The sequence below is a fragment of the Colossoma macropomum genome, unplaced genomic scaffold (genome assembly GCF_904425465.1).
Source record: "Colossoma macropomum unplaced genomic scaffold, Colossoma_macropomum, whole genome shotgun sequence".
NCBI classification, from domain to species: domain Eukaryota; kingdom Metazoa; phylum Chordata; class Actinopteri; order Characiformes; family Serrasalmidae; genus Colossoma; species Colossoma macropomum.
This window is the reverse complement of record NW_023494804.1, coordinates 11,220,309-11,239,877: the sequence shown is the minus strand read 5'-3', so window position 1 is coordinate 11,239,877 and position 19,569 is coordinate 11,220,309. Positions and strand designations below refer to the sequence as shown.

Here is a 19,569-nt window from a genome sequence, read left to right as displayed (position 1 = left end):
AAGTGTTAAAGACCCTTACACTTTTCTGATTATGTTCCTCTGTATGTGCTGAGTAAAAGGTATATAAAACTGCTGTATGGCTAAAGGTGGGACAACTTACGCAGACCCATGGGTGTTTAAGTGCTTCCTGTGCAGTGATCCTTTTGGCTGGGTTGATGGTGAGCATCTGGTTAATGAGGTTCTTGGCTTCAGGGGTGACTGTGTCCCACTCTGGAGAAGGAAACTGCAAAACAGCAGTTAATAGTATAGTTTAAGTAAATGAGTGTTTAAGTACAAGTTGTGCGCAAGCTGAAGAAGTATCAGGATGAATTGTATAGCCCTTACGTCATAGGCTCCGGCTTTGATCTGCTGGTAAAGTTTGTGCTGGTCCTCGTCCCAGAAAGGAGGGTAGCCCACCAGCAGAATGTAGAGTATGACCCCTGCACAGACATTTTAAACCAGGGAATCTTAAGAAATAATGGAATTTTAAGAAATAAAAAAGGCTGACCACCTAACAAGCAGTCACAGTCAACTCCCAACAGTGGTAAAAACCAGTCATTTGAAAATCAATCAAGCATACAGATTCTGAAGATGTAAAGGTTATGTGGTCACTGTGGGACAGATTGCATACGGTCAAAGATACAAGAATATCTGAGGTAAACAATTCATGAATCACCCTGAAAAAGAAAAAAACTGGAAAGGTTTTTAGGGGAAGGAAAAAATTAATCAAAAGCACCACATCTTGAGGAAAGGTTATGTAGTGTTGTAGGAGTGTAACAATTCATTAACAATCTACTATTCAATACAATACAGTGGGGTCTTAATTCGAAACAATTTCCAGTACAGCAGAAATCAGGAGTGCCTGAAAATGTGATTTGTCTTAATGCTTCCATTTTCAGTTTATTAGAGCATTCAACATTAGAGTGCCTCAATCTAATGCTGTAACCACAAAACATTATGGTAGCCCCAAGCTAACATCCTAGCCGCAAGCTAACATGCCATTATTGCAGTTCAATAAAATACCACATACTAACATATAATGTATTGTTACAGCCCTACTATGAAGGTCTGCTCACAGAAAGCCCAAATGCACATTGATAAAATACGTATCTATATACACAGTCAAAATAACCTAATTTATAAATAAAGACTGAACGTAAGGCTGATTGATGTACAATATACAGGTTTAAATGCTTAGGCAACACTATATCTTAAGATCATTATGAAATATTGACTACATTCAGACTGACTGATATGTGATGAACAGATCCGAAAGCTTCCACAACACTGTAACTTAAAATGGCCATGCCAATAAATAAAGATATAGCTTTAATGAAATAAAAAATAAAGATTTAAATTTGAATTATAACAAAAATAATGACTCCCACCAAAAACAAACACTCTAGGGAATCTCCCCGAAGAAAAAGGGGGCAAATTTGTGCTTAAGGAAGTACATACTGTAGTCACTGTTAAGAGGAGCAAAAGCTGCACTCAAACAAAGCCTTTCTGGAGAGCCTGAAACAGAAGAGCTCTCCAGTCTGCCTTGGTTTGATGCATCTATGCTGCAGTGATATGTGGGAGAGGGAGCAAGAGAGCCAAAGAGAGAGTCAGAGAGAGAGATAACAAAGCCAAAGGGAACGTCTGACTCACCACAAGCCCAAATGTCCACGGGTTTCCCATAAGCCTCTTTCCTCAGCACCTCAGGAGACAGGTACCCTGGTGTTCCAGCAAATCCTGCACATCAAGACATGAAAAGAATTTTTAAGCGTGATTCAACATGTACAATACCGTTTATCAGTTTGAAATCACTCCTTATATTAAACCTCCAACATTTTGAGGCCTGTTCATACTGTTAATGTGGCACAAATACTGTCCGATACATCAGCATCAAACTAGATATACTCTTTTCAGACTTTTGAACTTGCTGTATAAAAATCTATGACTAAAAACAATTTGGAGCACAATTCAATTAAGTTTTGGCTTAAATTTCTTCATGGAAATCTCTGAGATTTCCAGGTTTTGTGTTAGTTGGTGCACAATGACAGATATAAGCCTTACACATTAGACACCAAAAGGTATTTTTACATGTTTTATGCAATACTTTAGGTATTTTGAGCATAACAAGAAGTTGTAATAAACAATACATCACAAGATTATGTCATAATAATCTTATCTGCCTAAAGATTTAATCACCAATTTTGAAATATGAGGCATTTTAATTTTATTATAACTTAAACAGCTCCCATTCATCACTCTGCACACACACAAATTTCTTTTATTTTTTTTTACAGATTTCAAGCCTCTTACTAATAATGGAATGTATGCAATTTATTATATATTATATATTCAACAGTTATTGCTATACTACTGAAAAATGGATTGTGAACTCGTGAATGGTGTTTCCAGTCTTGAGTGACAATGTATTTGGTCATTCTAGTCTGGCTAAACCTTCTAAAGCGGCTACATACCAAACCAGGCCTGCTGGTCCCCTTGCACTTCAATGGCCAGACCGAAATCGGCTAACTTCACTGCTGCATTCTTGCATTTGCTGGCAAGGAGCAGGTTCTCAGGCTATGGGGGGACATCAAAGGTGCACTCAGATTACCACTGAAACAACAGTAATTTATACACTCTGCCTAGATGCAAAATCACAAACACACACAACACTCAAGATACACAGAGAAAGGCAGCTCAACAGACACAATGTTCACCACTTTAAAGCTGGAATGTGTTCCAGTACAATATCATGCCATATTCTTTACCTGTGTAATACAGATAAAGATCAAAAGTCTCAGTGACTGAGGCAGGGAGGGTCTGTGTGGTCAGTTTGGGTCAGACTGTCTTGTGGAGGTTAGAGATGCAGTGCGCTGGACATTAGGTCAGTTCATTAGTTTACACTTCACCTCCCTGCTGAGTTCAAACGCTGCCTGTGGCTCTGCGTGACCTCTGTCACACTGCTCCCACTCATCCAGACGAACACGGAAAGACTCGCACAATCACGCACACACAGCAGACATGACTTATTCAATATTATTTAAAGATCACTGACAGTGGCCCTAAAAAGCCTTTTTCAGAACCCTTTTGGAACTTTTGTATTCTGATCTCCATCTGTGTGTAATTTTTGTCAGTGACATGCCCAAATAAAGACACCGTGTATGCCATTTTTTTACTGGAATTATGAATGGTGTTTTAGAAAATTGCAAATAAAAAGCTTCCTACATCATGAAGTATTTATTTTAGAATTATTTAGTTTGTTAATTTTTAATGCGAATTATGCTTTACCATATTCAAAAGTGCATTGTTTCAACTATATTATAACTTCTCGTCATAATCTGATTTCTGCAGTTATCCAATTATTCAAATGGTTATGTAAACACCATTCTCCAATCTAGAAATTCGATTAAAAAATCCGATAAAGAGACCTAGATTTTAGCTCAGTAATCAGATTTCTTAGTGCATGTACTCTTACTCTGATTTCTTTCATATTTCTCGGTCTGCACAGAATGCTGTGCGGGAAAATAAGCAAGCAGTGTCGCTGTGAGATGGCTGCAAAACACTTTTAGAGTGACGCTGAAACCAACCACATTCCTGACGAAATGAAGAATTAAAATATTCTTCATCTTCTAGATGAAGTATATCTATATTTTCAGGTAAAGTGGAGCGATGTTTTTTTTTAAAAAGCCACAGCATGAAGTTTGAGTTTTACACGAGGTTTACGTCACATCGTCTTCTCTAAACTGAGTGTACTGGCTGGCTGCAAAGCAGAAATCCAATTACTGCCTGACTCATGTAGACCCAGAGTTTTCACATTATCTGATTACTCAAGTGCATGTAAATGCGTTGATCGGATTACTGACAAAATCTGAATTTCTGCAGTTACTGGATTATTAAGTGCATGTAAACGCACTCAATCTGGAGTCCAACTGAACAATAGGCAACACTTTCACCTAACGCCACCTAAAAAACAAAATGTTGGGACATTAATCCAAATGCAGACACGTCATGTTCAAACCAGAGATCTCAACTTCTACTCCTGGAAAGCCACCATCTAACACACCTGACCTAATTTCATTAATAATCTGAAAGATATTGCTTTAGAAACCTTGAATATTAAGTTGAATTAATCTGTCAAAAAATGTCTATAAAATATTGTAATAAAAACATCTCTGCAAAAGATTACAAATACACAGAAAATTACAGAACCAAATGTGAAGAATGTACTAAAATCATAGAAAAAGACCAACTGCCACACTCTGGCCATCCTAAAGTCAAACTCCAATAAGCCTGGATGAGCATCAGTTGTGCACTCCATCATGCCTAGCAGCCATCCAAAAGAAGGGATATGCAACAAAATACTAACCTAAACGAAATACTAAATATTAACCTACATGAAGCAAAGAGACACTAACATTTGTCGCTAATGTTTCAGCACTTTTACTTCCCTTTTTTAACTTTTCAGTTAATCAGCAGGTCATTTTGAGTTTCAGTTAGTAAACCTTGTCATGACTGTAGGTTGTTAGAATTTTTCTGATGGATGTGAATGAATAAATGATAACTGCAGTTTGGTAAGTGAGAAATAAACCAGCCATTCACAGACAGACCACTTCATTCAGCAGACCTCCTTGGTTCTACACTCACTGTCCATTTCATCAGCTCCACTTATCATATAGGTGCACTTTGTAGCTCTACAATTACGAAGTGTAATCCATTTTTTTCTCTGCATACTTTTTAGCCCCCCTTCACCCTGGTCTTCAATGGTCAGGACTCCTACAGGACCACCACAGAGCAGGTATTATTTGGGTGGTGGATCATTCTCAGCACTGCAGTGACACTGACGTGGTGGTGGTGTGTTAGTGTGTGTTGTGCTGGTCTGAGTGGATCAGACACAGCAGTGCTGCTGGAGTTTTTAAACACCTCAGTGTCACTGCTGGACTGAGAATAGTCCACCAACCAAAAATATCCAGCCAACAGCGTCCTGTGGGCAGTGTCCTGGGACCACTGATGAAGGACTAGAGGATGACCAACACAAACTGTGCAGTAGCAGATGAGCTATCGTTTCTGACTTTTTTCATTTCTGTCCTAGATAAAAACAGCTTAGACCTACAGGTCAACTGGAATGGACTAAAAACTGATAATCACAATTTTTTAACTAGAAAACATTGTGTTAGCTTCTCCATTTACTGTTCCATGAACAATACATTTGTCTGCTCACACTTATAAAATGTTCACATATTTCATTTTATTGTAATTTTGTTTATCCTAACCATCTAATTAGCTGTCTTAAGTGAACACAGTGTGTCATGGGAATTAACAGGCAACAGTCAACATCGCCACACAAAATCAAACCTTTTTCTGTCATTTGACACGGTTCAATGTTTGGAGACACATATCTGAGGTAAAACAATACATACTGGCTTCATTAGAGACATAGAGAATATGTAAAACTCACGCAAAAACTCATTTTCCAAAGGATACAAAGGAAGCATGCATTCCATAAAACTGTCAACATGGCAAATTTATCCTGGACTAAAATCACTGAGAAACACTGGTAATAATTTAATCACCTCATCGCCTCATATATAACTAATGCAGTTCGAACAGTAGTAGAGAATCTCAGTCAGTAATAGACTGTCTATTTTTGGCAGACAGCTGTAATTTAACACAGTAACCATCATGAAATCACCAGTCATGCTATGCTGATCAAAAAGCCAATCGTTCAATCGGTCTAACATTTGCTGACCTGATGAAGATTGTTGCCAGTTCTTGTGAGCTTACCTCTTTTTTGTCTAGCAATGAAGTCAATGCAACAAATATTTCTACTTTTTGGCATGTTGCTGAGGCACCCTGCCTCACCAACATAGTGAGGCAGCACTTGGTCTCATTGGGTCATGAGATTTGTTGATTCAAATGTCAACCATAACCTAGTATATTAGTAGTTATGCCGTTCAATACACTCTATGGCTACTTCATTAGAAATATCTACCTTGCAGCTTCACCTTGCTGATGTAGAGTTTGTAACTGGCCACAGTCTTTAACTGTATAGCAGAACTACAAGGTAGATGAACTTCACCCACTGGCCAGTGAGTGGAAGCATAAACTAGGTGTTTCTTATAAAGTGGACTGTGAGTGTATCAAGGTATATAAATTATTTTTACTGCAATCAGGAAGTGGCTTTTATGGACGGCACAGTGAGTTTTGCCAAGCAGTTTGCTGCAATATGACCTGTCAGGACTTTGTGCGTGACTGGACTGCATGACAGCAGCGACACAGAAGTTAAAAAAAAATGTCTTGGCTTGAAACAAGAGATGACAGCGTCTCCCTGCTAGAGGTTTTCGTTATGATTCATAGTGATATCTCTGAGATCATTTAAAATGGACACTTCAAAGTTCCTTTCAAAACATGAACATTCACACTAACCTACTAAATTCAAAATCAACTTTCATTCGTCAACTATAGGCAGCCTCACCAGAGATGACACAACACCACTTTTCCTTTTTTGAAATATGGATACAGACATTGAAACCTTGAAAATTGGCCAGTGCCAACCAGTTTTTCCTTCCTTAAAAACAACTAAACTTAAAAAGAGCTATTTTTAATTGGAGCACTTTACTTAAAAATGAGCATCTAACAGTAGATTAGCACCCTCAAACATTTCAACACTCTGCTCTATACATACAGTGGGCCAGGAAAGTATTTGGATACTTTATCCATTTACCTACTGGTGAATTTTATTGACATTCTTTAGGTTACTTCACAAAATTATATTTCTATTTAAAAAAAAAGATATTCTCTATTTGATAAACTGCTGGTAAACTCTTTGTATGAAAAAATCTACCAGAGTACTACGGTGGAAACGTGAAAGTAGGCAGTTTTTCTTGAAGTGGTGTTGGTGTGTTCACTGATGGAATCAATCTGTAAAAAACGCTTTTTGGGTGCAAACCTGCAGACGTCTGCAAAGAAAGTGATCAAACAATAACGATCTGAAACACGCCAGCTGCATTTTGCCATAAAGAAAATTACAGTCTTGGAATGGTCTGCATAAAATAAATAATGCCACTTGGTTTGATATTAAGTTTCCTACACATTGAACTTAACAAGGATGCCCTGATACCAGTTTTACCCTTTCGATTCCAATACCTGATCCTTACTCTACCTAACCTAACTCTGACATAGGTGCCTAGATTATTCAGTACTATTGGAAATCTATCTAAAATATTTTACTTTGGTAAAGGCAGTTCTGTTTGACAAATAAATCAGCTTTAAATGAACCGCATTTGGAGCCAGCACAACATATTCCCATTTCCCCTTCAAGGATTGAAGGGAAATGGGAATATGATTTCCCAATAAGCATTTGTACTACTGCTGTGATCTGCTCACTGGCATCAATCCGTAACGTGTGTGCAGGTCAGAAGTTCCTTCGCAGTAGAGGTGGGCAATATGACAGTATTTTAGTTATCATGATTCATTTTGTTAGCGTGATAATACCCTTTTCTGAGCTTATCGTGGATACTGTCAGTACCTAGTACATACTATACAAAATTATTTGGATTTTCTTTTCCTTGAGGTTTGTATGGGTTTATATACCAAAACAGTCATTTTTACATCTCTTTCTTTACCCCTTTTAATTAAATAGGCTGTTTTTGTTACTGTGCCTTAAAGACTGATATAAGTAAATACGACAGAGCTCATTGGATGCCCTGCATTGTCCGGGTTAACACACTCCTAAACAGGCAAATGTATGATATCACAAAAACAATTCAAATCAAGCTGTTTTTGCAGCTTAGTTTCCATATATAGACTGTATGTTTTGAAACAATAGCAGTGTTTACATAGTACATCAAACCTTTAATAAAAAAAAAGGTGGAAAATTTGCTTTTCCATGATTTGCACCATTTAAAGAACACTGAACAACTACATATGTCATTACAGAGAGAGCACAATTAGTCCTGTTTAAATGGGTTTAGTGCACTGCAGTATGTAAAACACTGAACAGAAAGAACCATATTCAGTTTTTGATGCAAATGCACTGCTAGTGCATTATGTTCAAAATATCATGATGCATATTGTGTCTTGTGAAAATGTATTGCGATATAATACTTTTGCCATGTTGCCCACCGCTACTTCATTGTATTCTCTACTGCTGATATCAGTACTGTATTTAAGTTACAGCATTGGGTCGGATACCAATACTACGACAATGCTAAAACTCTACATATTTAAGTACGGAAAAATGTTTTAACACTTTTTGGAAGCGCTGTAGCTAACATGACACAACACAATGTGAGTGTGTGCTCTTTCAGGCTAGATTTGTTACAGGATTGGACTCAGCATTCACTATCCTTGGCTGATATTGGCTCAAAATAAATACCTGGTAACAGAACAGTTTCATTTCTAAGCCTAACAGCACACACACAAAACATATTTACGGCCCTGGCACATGTACGTGAGGGTGTGTTAGTGTGTATTAGTGTATGCTGCGCTCAGTGCTGCAGCCTCGCACACTGTGCCCGGTACAGTATTAAGTAGGTTAGGTTGCTTCCGCTCTGGTGGAAGTTGGGCTGGGTGAGAAAGTGGGTTAGAAGGCAGAGAAGAAGAACAGCATGGGTGTCAGAGAGACATTCCAGCTCTCTCTCTCTCTCTCTCTCTCTCTCTCTCACTGCACAGTTACTGCTCCCAGATAAAAGCAGAGCTGTGGACGACAGAGGCTTTCTTGCGTGAATCCATGGCTAGTGTCACTCGCTGCCGTTATTAATGGAACTCTGAGCCGCAATGACTGCTCAATGTCAAGCTTGGGATGCACTGGGGAATCAAAATCCAGAACGCAGAGGTTAAAAGACTTTCTGAAAGAACAAATGAAATCCGGCCCGACTCAGAACATGCAATATGATCTCATTCTTGGAAAGGTCATACTGTAGTTAACATCTAAAACACACTGGCGCTGTCAAAGACCCTGTATTAACTATTACACCAGACAGACCAGCATTAAAGTTTAAAACTGCTCTCTTGAAGCTTTAAGCTGAAAGTTAAAAACCTTTCATATCTACATCCTGCTGTATCTGATCTCATACCTCTGCCTTTGTTAGGCTTATTGCTCTGAAAGTATGTGATGATTACCTGTAGGGCTGGGCAATATGATGTTATTTTATAGTTAGTGTTAGCAGTGTGTGGTATATCGGTTTATCCACTATACTGGTTGAAACTGTTCTTCATGTAAGAGTGTTGTCATAACTTTTATCCTGGTATGCCACAGATAACATGACACACAAACAGTGCAAACCATGCTAACGGTAGCCCGTTTAGCCGAGAGGCTGAGGGGTGTTTCTGTCACATTTCAAATGAAAACAAAAAAGCAGCAGTCACTCTGTCACTTCCTGCTGTCTAGTCCATTGCATCTGAAGTAGTCCACTTTGTTTTCAAGAAAATGAACATAAAAGAATGGCCAGTCTTTTGGGGTTAGCCTTAGCCTAACCAGAGCTTCCTCATGTACTGCCTGAGAAGCCGGCCGACCGAGTCAATGGTCAATGTCGGCTGTCTGACATCAGACGACTTCAGAGTCCAGTGCGCAAAACAAGCCGTGGACCAGCTGGTACTCAAACGTGAGCGACTAAGATTTTCCAAATTCCAACATTCCAATTCTTAACGTCCATGTTTGCACTGGGCAATGATATGTTCAAAAACTGCTTCATCCAAGTCCGAGTCGAGTCTCTAGTCTCCAGGGCGTGAGTCTTGAGTCTTGAGGTGCTGTATTGTCCAAAAGTAAACCCTTTTAAAACCATGTCAGGTCTGAAACGGCTTCAAATAACAAGCCCTTTATTACAGAAAAAACAGAACACAGTAAATGTGTTTAAAGGAAAGAGGCAAAACAGCTTGAAAAGTATGGTTAGTCTGTAGTTTATACAGCATGTAAGCTTGCAAAATAACTTCCCCAGCTGAAACATTAGTAAATTTCAAAAGAATGTAATGAGTAACTAGATTAACCGACGACTTCAGCTACAATAGCTAGTATGCTAGCTAGCAAGCCTACTATGCACACTATGTGGTAGCCAACTGTTTCAAGTTGTTTTCTCTCTTTCCTTTAAACATAGTATTCACTGCATGTAGTGCTTAATTTCATCCTTCAGACTGAAGTTTTTTTCTGTAATTAAAGGCTTGTTATTTGCAGTAATGACCGTGCATAACGGTTTCAAAACTGACACGCAAATCACACACTTAAGGTTGGAGACTAAAAGTTTTATTCATTTTGAAATTTCAAAACTCGTAAGTTTCTAACCAAGAGTCTAGTCAGTCACGAGTCATTTAAGGGATCATCTTAGTGCTGTTGCATGTTCATAATCATATTCATCATAATCACATTTAATCATATTCAAGACATGTGAAACAAAGATCTACATCAAATTTCTTACCCTGAAATGCAAAAATACAGTTTCTGGCTACTTTATCAGAAACGTCTACTTTGTTGCTCCACCTTTCTGATGTACAGTTAGAGACTGTAGCCAATTACAACTATTATGCAACAGTTTGAACAGTTGAACAGTTCGTGTCAGCCTCTATTCTAGACCTTCATCAGTGGTCCGTTTCTGACCACAGACCCATTCCTAGTTGGATATGTCTGGGTGGTAGACCACTCTCAACCTAGCAGTGAAAACCCCAGCAACACTGCTGTGCCTGACACACTCATACCAGCGCAAAACATACCACCATGTCAGTGTCGCAGCTGTGCTAAGAGTGGTCCACCACACAGATAAAATCTGGTCAAAAGTGGTCCTGTGGTCGGAAACATGCCAATGATAAAAGAGGTTGAGGGTGGAGGACAGAAAGATCTGTAATTGTAAATACATGGGAACTGTTTCTAATAAAGTGGACAGTGAGTCTATACAGAATCTAACAGATAAAATACAGCATTTTAAAATCAAATAACATCAGCACCGAGCTGAGTCAATAGAGCTGTCATAAATACAAGAAATTTTTACAATTTTATGCTGGATGCAAACACATCCAGTCGTGCAGTCTCATGATAACAAGGCCCTCATACCAAACATACTCCATAACATAATGTTACACAAATATTTTATGTTAGATATGTCAGCTAGTGGTACCAAATAGCTGTATTTCAAACTTATCCTTTGTCAATTCATATGCATATGCTTCATACACTGCATGTACAGTGCTGAGGGACATCAGTGTGGACAGACAGACACGGACAGATACACAAGCATGCAGCCATCACGAAACGAGAGGAAAGAACAAGACCGGTCACTCACCTTGAGATCTCGGTGCACCACACCCATCTGGTGGCAGTGAAGCACCGCCTCCAGGATCTGCTGGATGCAATGACTGCATGCAAACACCAGGGGGCGCATGTTAGTCTGAGCAAGAGCTACATTCTCTCGTGCACAGGCACAGGCGGGGGGAATGAGGGGGAGCAAAATGAAAAACTACTGTACATCTGCATGTTAACATCTTGACCTGTGTATCTTCCATAAATGTAAAAAACACCTTAAAATTTCTGCAGGCTAATGTAAAAAAGGTCATTCAGAGAGCTCTGATATGAAATGGTGCACTGTAGATGGTGCTGGTGATAGGAACCAGGGGTCACAATGTCCACAGCACAAACATAGCCATTTTATTTAATATCCAAAGTGACCAGTGAACTTACATGTGTCCTCTGAGTTTTTATATGTAATGGTGATAATGGTAAAGTAGTGGTAAATCTAGAAAAAACAAGCTTTCTTTGTGTATTAGTTTGCCCTGCATGTACCTCTCTAACATGAATGGCTTGTAAATTCATAAAACTATAACATTGTGAAAAACTATTGTGAATCATCAGGTATCAGGTAAGGTATCTGTCACCATTTCGTGTAATAGCTTTCTGTGAGGCAGGTATCAGAGGCATTTAACTCTTCAGATGTTTGGTTACCATTGCAAACTATTCGGTGTGGGTAAGTCTCTCAACAATAGCACATTTCACACCAAACCACTCTAAATAACTTTGCTTACATCTTAATTCTTTAATTTTTTTGAATTCCTCTTTAACAATCTTGTGAAATTCTGCTGAAGATTAATAGCAATGAGAAAAAATGATATAATATCAACGTTATTTTGCATGAATCAAATCGTTGAACCAGTGGGGGCTTCAGTTTCTGAAAGTTGGCCTTCAAAGGAAGAAACAGAGCAGGAGGAAGAGAAAGAGCAACAAAGCAGATACGATAACATCGGCTTCACACCCTCAGCTGTCAACTGAGAAATTTGTGCAGTTAAAAAAGAAAAGCCTTCATTTAACGTGAACAGTCCAGCATTCATTCTCTCACAAAAACTGTAGTTCAGTAAACCAAGTGGGAAGGAAGGATGGCTGTCAGTTTCAGACAGCAGTTTCGTCTTCAAACAACTACTCGAGGGCCGCACGTCCAGTATGTATGTGCAGGGTCCGACGTATATATGTCAAAAAGAAGCACCCACAAACGCTCTGTTACGCTTTGCTGAGTCCTGACACCCCTATACTGCACTGCTGACACAGGAAGCTCAGACTAACGCTATACCACTTAACAAAGAGTTCTCAAAAGGCGAGAATCTCATACTGCCACCCACAGAAAGAGAGTGAGAGTGTGAGAGAAAGACAGAGACAGAGAAAGGGAAATGGGGGTCGACAGAAATAGAGTCTAAGAAAGAGACACAGTGTGATTGAGACAGGAAAGGAGCAAGAGGGGAAGCAGAAGAGACAAGTGCAAGGAGGAAGCATAGAGACGGGCTGTGGGAGAGAGATGGAGAGAGGCAGCCTTAGAGGAGAGAGAGAGAGAATGAGAGAGTGAGTGAGTGTGGCAGAGCTGCTGAAGTGTGGCGTGTGGAAGTAAGGGTATTATTAGAATATATGGATGTCAAATATCTTACTGGTGCGTTCGGATGTTTCTCGTACACCCATAAACTCGCAAATTTTTGACTTTACCACAAAAAACTTGGATGGTCAGTCGTAAACACTAATAGTGAACTCCGGCAAGTTCCATGTTTCCTGAGTTTCAGGGTTCTGACCTATCAGCAGCCAGCAGATGCCATGTCCATCTATATTGTAGCCTTCCAAAAAAAAAAAAACAACTTTACAGGAAAAGAAAACTTCACTTTTATTGTAAGTCTATGTAAAAAAGGTTTACTTCCAAGCTGTTTTTTTGGAGCATTTCTATTGGTCCGTACATCAAGACATTTTCACACAAATAAAAATCAGGATTCATTTTGGACAATGATGATACGATATTTTGTACATAGTATTATGAGTTGAAAACTCCTGTCCCGGTGCATCAATAGTATTAATTTACTAAATCTGGTATTTGAATGACTCATGTGTATGGTTAAAAAACAGAACATAAATAAAGATGATATTATTACATGATATTATTGATGAATATTGTTTTTCACCAAGCAAAACTCAGTGAACTCAACGCAAACTGGTTATTCTTAAAGACACAGCACAGTATTTTACTCAAAATTCTACATCATTAGGATGTTTGTGATTATGTTCATACTGTTTCTTTAGCACATTCACTGTGCACTGAGGAGTATCTAAACTAACCTCTGAAGTTTTTAAATATTGCTACACTGCTCCACCATATTGGAATTACACTTTTTTTCAGTTTAATCTTTGACACCATACATGACGCCAACTGACTACAGCAAATCACAGACCGTCTTATATTGCATATTCACTAATTGGTCACTCACTGCATTCAATTCCAAATAATGACACAAAAGCAAAATGTCTGAAATTTGTTTCTGGATTGGAGAGACCCAGTACACTCATCTACTCATTTAAAAATTATGCTCAGGATTTGTCAGCCAACTCCAGCTAAAAGGAACAGCTTTCCTGACAATTACGTTAACGTGACCACTCACTCACGTCATTTAGCTCCATACAGCAGAAACATAACCAGCCAGTGTGCTGACAGCTGATGAGCATCCAGCACGTACATCATTTTGGAGTTTACAGCTAACAGGTGAAGTGCAAATCCTTCAGGTGACGAAGAGAAAGTCACAAACATCTGCTGCACTGACCGAACTACTATGTTTATTTACAGATTAAAAACTTATTTTTGTTGCAAGATATAGTGACCCCAGCTGGCTAGATTACTCAAAAAGGCCTAGCACACTAGCTTGTGGAGATAGATGGAAGTTAACTGGCTAACACAAGTGCAGAATCGGACCCGAAATGGCACCTCTGAGAAGCTGCCAAAAGGCTGCGAGGATTTTCAGGTTCATTTCATGTTCAGAATCATCTTTTTCAGGCTCATACATGTAGGGTTGGGTTAATATGATGCAATTTGCAGCCTGGGCCATATTTAAAGGTAATAAGTAAGAAATGCAAGAAGATTTGTCGCAGAGGGTGTAAATGAAGAGGTTCTAATGAATATGCAATTTGCTGGGGTTCGCACCCACACAGCAGAATGGTAGGAGGCGAAGAAAAAAGACATTACGAAACACAAATTTTAAGGCCATTTTTGGGAAGGTAATTAAAAAAAATATGAAATTGTTTACGGAAATATTTATTTTTGATAGATGTTAAAAAAACAACCGTGCTGGGTCTTTAAGCTACGGCAGCGTATGATAAAAGTTGACAGGTTCTGTACACTTAAAAGGTTAAATTCTATGATACAATGAATTGTACTTAATATGACCTGGGACATGAACTAAAAAGGTCAGGTTGACCCTAAATAAGTTTCGTCTGAGTGAATAATGTAAAACCACAGAGGATGTCGAGACTTAAGCAGCTGATACTGCGTGGGCAAGCTATATATGGAAACATTTCATACAAAAGAGATGACACTCTAAAGCTGTGCAAGTCATCATACTGTAGGTCAAATCACATGCGCCTAAAACACAAAGATAAACAACAGAATGATCAGTTATGGATCACCCGTTACGCTAGGTCCACAAAATAAACCAATAAATAGTTTTATTTGTGACAACATAACACATTTTCCTGTTGGGAGATTCTATTTGCTTCGAAATGTGAATTTCTGAATACCTGAAATTGATAAAATACCCATCTTTAGTGAAAGGAGCGGGATGCGGACAGAGTGAGTCAGGCTGTGTAGGCGTGGGTTGCTGATTTAGACAGAGAGAAAGAAAGAGAGAGAGGGAGAGTTTGCGAGACAGCGCAATAGTGTGAATCCTGGGCAAACATCGTGTAGCGTGTACACGGCACGCTCATATGACACAGAGAGAGCCTCTGAATCCCAGAACCATTAGTCCAGAAAGGACAGATAGATTGGGCTTCCCTGTGCCCTGTCAGCAATGCTACTGCACTGTACTATCAGATATCCCTCTAGTGAGTGAGGGGACAGACTGGTCTTGCTCTGGCTTATTTTATATCCAGTGGCCTGATATGAAGCCAGGCCTGGCGCACACACTTGACCTGGTAGGGTTGGGTGATATTCATTGGCAATGCTGAAATATTCCAGTAGTAGGCTTGACACAATCATGAAATGTTAGCTGATGATTAAGTGCCTTTTAAATAACTTTGATTAACAATTAATTGTGTTTTGTTCACTCTATGCAACTATTAAAGCACAAACCTAAAGTGGCTAAACAGACTAAGAAACAGTCTAAGATTTGATGTAGCGGAAGTCATAATAGCACAGAAAACATCACAGCAGCAGCTTTTATGAAAGAGAATGAAGACAAAGTCCTCCTTTATAATGTCTCTGATATAGAGGACTTATTTTATGTCCTTATTAATGTATTTACCTAATTTTTTATGAAACATATTGTTCTGTTGGTGGAGCAGTTCATTTTCAGACAGGATGATTTCTTTGAGAATTATCTGCATGACTTTGAAGGTAAGTTAAGAATCTTATGGCAAATTATCCAACAAGGTTAAATTAACTGTCTAAGCCGGGGTTACGCTTCATGACTTTTACCCCAATATTAGCACTGATTCTCAGTCTGGCTGAGCCTGTGCAAGTTGTCGGAGTCGCACTCCCGATCGCGTTTCAGACCAGTCGGAGCATATCAAACATGTTTGATTGTTTCGACCCAACTCTGAGCGTGATCAAATAGTGCATTCTGGTCAACGACTCAATCTGAACGGACTCCCCCAATAGCCAATGAAAACTGAGAGTGCAAAAGAAGAAAATACAACAAGCAAATAAAGAAAAATGGCAAAAGGTCACTCATGTGTGGAGCAAAGCTTTTGAATGAGCTGAGTTTAAGGCATGAGCACAATCGAGTTTATGTACATTTAAAACTCTAAAAACACAGATAAAAAAAACTGATCACTTAAATCCATGACCCTCACTTAAACATTTTTACTCGCTGCTTCCTTACTGTGTCAGGGCAAGCGGCAAAGAAAACAGCAGCAGCGATCAGATCCACATTTGTTTATTTGGGTCTCCTAGTACAAGGAGAACAGGAGAGTTTGCGAGTTTGCGAGAGTTTGCGTGAGTTTGCGAGAGTTTGCGTGAGTTTGCGTGAGTTCGCGAGAGTTTGCGTGAGTTCACGAGATTTTGCGTGAGTTCGCGCGAGTTCAGCAAGTATGCTGAAAAATGTGTTAGTCCTCCGCATTCTCATTCATAAATGCCACCACTGCTGTAATGTTTTCTCTACTATGACAACTTCCACTGCATTAAATCTGTAAGTGTGAAAAGGGTCCAGTAGCTGATCAGATATCTTCCTAGCCACCAATACCCAGTAGATCCCAACTGACAAAAGAAACAACTTGAGCTCAAATAAGCAAATATCACTCATTGCTCCTCATTAATGCTGTTATTGAACATCTCAGAATTTAGAACTTTTGTTGTTATCGTAAGATCCATAATGTGTCTCAATAAACGCATTTGTGTGCTTTATTTTATTTACTTGCATTTGCCCCAACCCTATTGAAGAAACTGACATTGTTGTGAGGCAAACGTAAGATTGAAAACTGTGGAAAACAACTGTGATGAGCTCAAATAATTGTGATCAGATGATTGTTACCTTTGTGACAGGCCTACCAAGCAGATTTTATTGTTTATATCCAAAAAAGAGACGCTAATTTCCTTCGCAATTCCTTTAAGTCTTGGACTTCTGGACTTCGTTCATATCCTTAAATGTGCCTCAGCATACACTAAAACTGCTGATCAAGAATGCTGGCATTGTAAAAGTAAGGTCCTCAAGTCGTCCGAGCCTCGTGGTGCATTCAGACGGTCCATGTTAACTCAATAAGTTAGAAAATAGTCACGACACCAAATCTTATTGACGAGTTTGCGTTTGGATGGTCACCAATTAACTAGTAAAACGCACCTGAAATATACCTATATCCAGTGCGGTGGAGCAATACCATGTATGCCTGGTATATTCACAAAGTATCAGAGATTATAATCATCACAAGTTAAGTAACTTGGGACTTGCCCAAGTTGATCACTTGTATTTTGAGTGCAACCTACCGGTGGAAAGTTTACAAGGACCATCTGAATGCACTATGAGTAGGTGAACAATAGCAACCGGCCCAGCCATTCCACACTCTGGTAAGTACACTTCAGTCAAGCACTCATTATTCAGAAAGAAGACTGTGGATGTGGATGGCCTCTATTCTACCAGTAAATTGGCACAGACAAAAAAAATTACATTCAATATCCAGTATATTTAAAAAAGAAAATCAATGAGGGGGGGATAAGTCACATTGTTTCATGAGAGAGTGAGAGACAGAGACAGAGAAAGAGAGAGGGGAGAGAAGTAGGTTGGGTAGGTTGTTGTTTATGCAAGAAAACAAGATGCCTTAGAAGTTAGAGGAAGTAGCCAGCTGTCCCAGTGCATCATGTGCAGCTTAAAGTGCAGAAACAGGAACCAGAATCATCCAAACGTGTTAGACAGACAGACAGACAGACAGACAGAGACGCAGACAGGTCACTGATGCAGGCATCACAAGTCTCATGCAGTGGCCAGTGCACTCGCCATACTGACCTTCAGGTCCCTGTGCACTATGTCATGTTGGTGAATGTGACTGACACTGTCTAGAATCTGATGGATGCAGTGACTGCGAAGACAAGACAGAGAAGGAGGGACAGAAAAAAGGAAAAAGGTGTAGATAAGACGAGGGGGCAAGGAGTGGGGGGAGGAAAGGGGTTAGTATTGTGGAGAGACGCTGGTGAAGGAGTACTGTGAGCTCTACAAGCACACTGATCGCTTTACATTGTTGCGTAAGTGGTTTGAAGCTACTGTGCTTGAAACATGAAGGGAGACAAAAGACAACATCTGAAATGCTGAAACCAGGTGGGGGAACCAGGTGGGGCAACTGACAAAGGCATGCAAGGTGGTCTGTTATTCAAAATAACAAGGGGTGTGTGCCGCTTTGTAAGGAATGTGATTCTCTCCGGCAAAGCTCAGCTGATTAAATTTTGATGTAAGAAACTGTACAGAGTGGGAGTGGAAAGGTTTGAGCGGTCCAGGCTTCAGACATTCATCCAGGTACATATATCCAAAAGTTTACATTGTCGCTTCTGAAATCAAGGGTATTAATTAAGCTTGTGAGATTGTATGTAATATAGCATCACACAATCGCGTGCCCTATCCATTGCCTATTGAAAAGAAAGAAAAAGGCCTGAGTGCGTTTTCAGTGCACATAGGAGAAAGTGTCTTACACTGTAAAAACGTGCTTGTGTTTCATATAACTTTGTTTAGTAAGGTTAGAAAAAAATCACTTTTATGGCCTATTAATCATGTGTTAAAATAATAAACTGGTAAAAACTTACTGCGTTAGGTTAGCCTACTGGCTACTGTTCCAGTAACTTACTATCGTTATAAGCCTGAGAAATTTGAAATTTTCTGTTAGCTTTTAACAACTCCAGTCAGTTGATGTTTATGTTTCCATGAGTACAGATCCACTTTTGGAAGGCTGCAGGATGGCTTTGTCTCTTTAGCAAGCACGACCACATAAAAAAAACTTTAAAATGCTACCTTGCGATGCTATAGAATGCTCTGAAGCCAGAAAATGTAACAGGACGGATATAAGATATGGACATATGGAAAACAACATAGAGAGACACATATGCTTTCCTGTGTATTCTGGCATTTAAATCTTCAGAGCCATCAGGATAGATGGAATATTTCAGCCTAATGCTGGGGAGGCTTTATACACCTTTAAACAATGTTTTGAATTGGCATAGGGCATCCTATTCTATTCGCTCTGCTTTTCTATAGAGATTATACACACTATGTGTGCACAATTCAACAGCTGTGTGATCAACACCACCTGAAAGTAGCCAAATTCACTAATAAGGGCTGTCTGACTAATGTTGTAACTATAATAGTGTAACTACTGTAGCGCAGGGGCGGAGCTTCCCAACATTCTCAGAAGTTTTGTTGGAGTCTCAGATTAATCAGCTGGTCTTCTTAAACAGTTTGAATAGATTTGGCTTTTTTATTTTTGATTTGATTTCTGTGTTATCTTATCCTCAGTGTGTCATTGCATATCTGTTCAGCATGTATTGCCATAACAAAGGGTGGTAGCTGATTAGTAGTTTAACTTCCCTCAACGTATTTTTGTGCATATTTTGAAATATAGAATAAAAAACACTTAACCGAAATGGCAAATATCTAAATGAATTGCCAGACCTTGCATTAAAGTTTGTG

The 19,569-nt window shown here is 39.2% G+C and overlaps 1 protein-coding gene across 35 annotated transcripts in view; it reads right to left on the bottom strand.

The window, feature by feature from the left end:
- The window catches only part of LOC118825065 (calcium/calmodulin-dependent protein kinase type II subunit beta), a 97,319-nt gene that overhangs the window by 45,682 nt on the left and 32,068 nt on the right, over positions 1-19,569 (bottom strand). For 18 of the 35 annotated variants that reach the window (XM_036595565.1, XM_036595567.1, XM_036595585.1 and 15 more), the window contains exons 6-10: positions 11,241-11,313; positions 2,448-2,550; positions 1,630-1,713; positions 325-419; positions 101-223 (exon numbers count right to left, since the gene is read on the bottom strand). In XM_036595565.1, the coding sequence (XP_036451458.1) occupies positions 101-223; positions 325-419; positions 1,630-1,713; positions 2,448-2,550; positions 11,241-11,313 (478 nt within the window). Of the gene's footprint in view, positions 1-100; positions 224-324; positions 420-1,629; positions 1,714-2,447; positions 2,551-11,240; positions 11,314-17,901; positions 17,975-19,569 lie in introns of all 35 variants that reach the window. The other 17 variants (XM_036595564.1, XM_036595584.1, XM_036595568.1 and 14 more) reach the window with 1 other exon arrangement.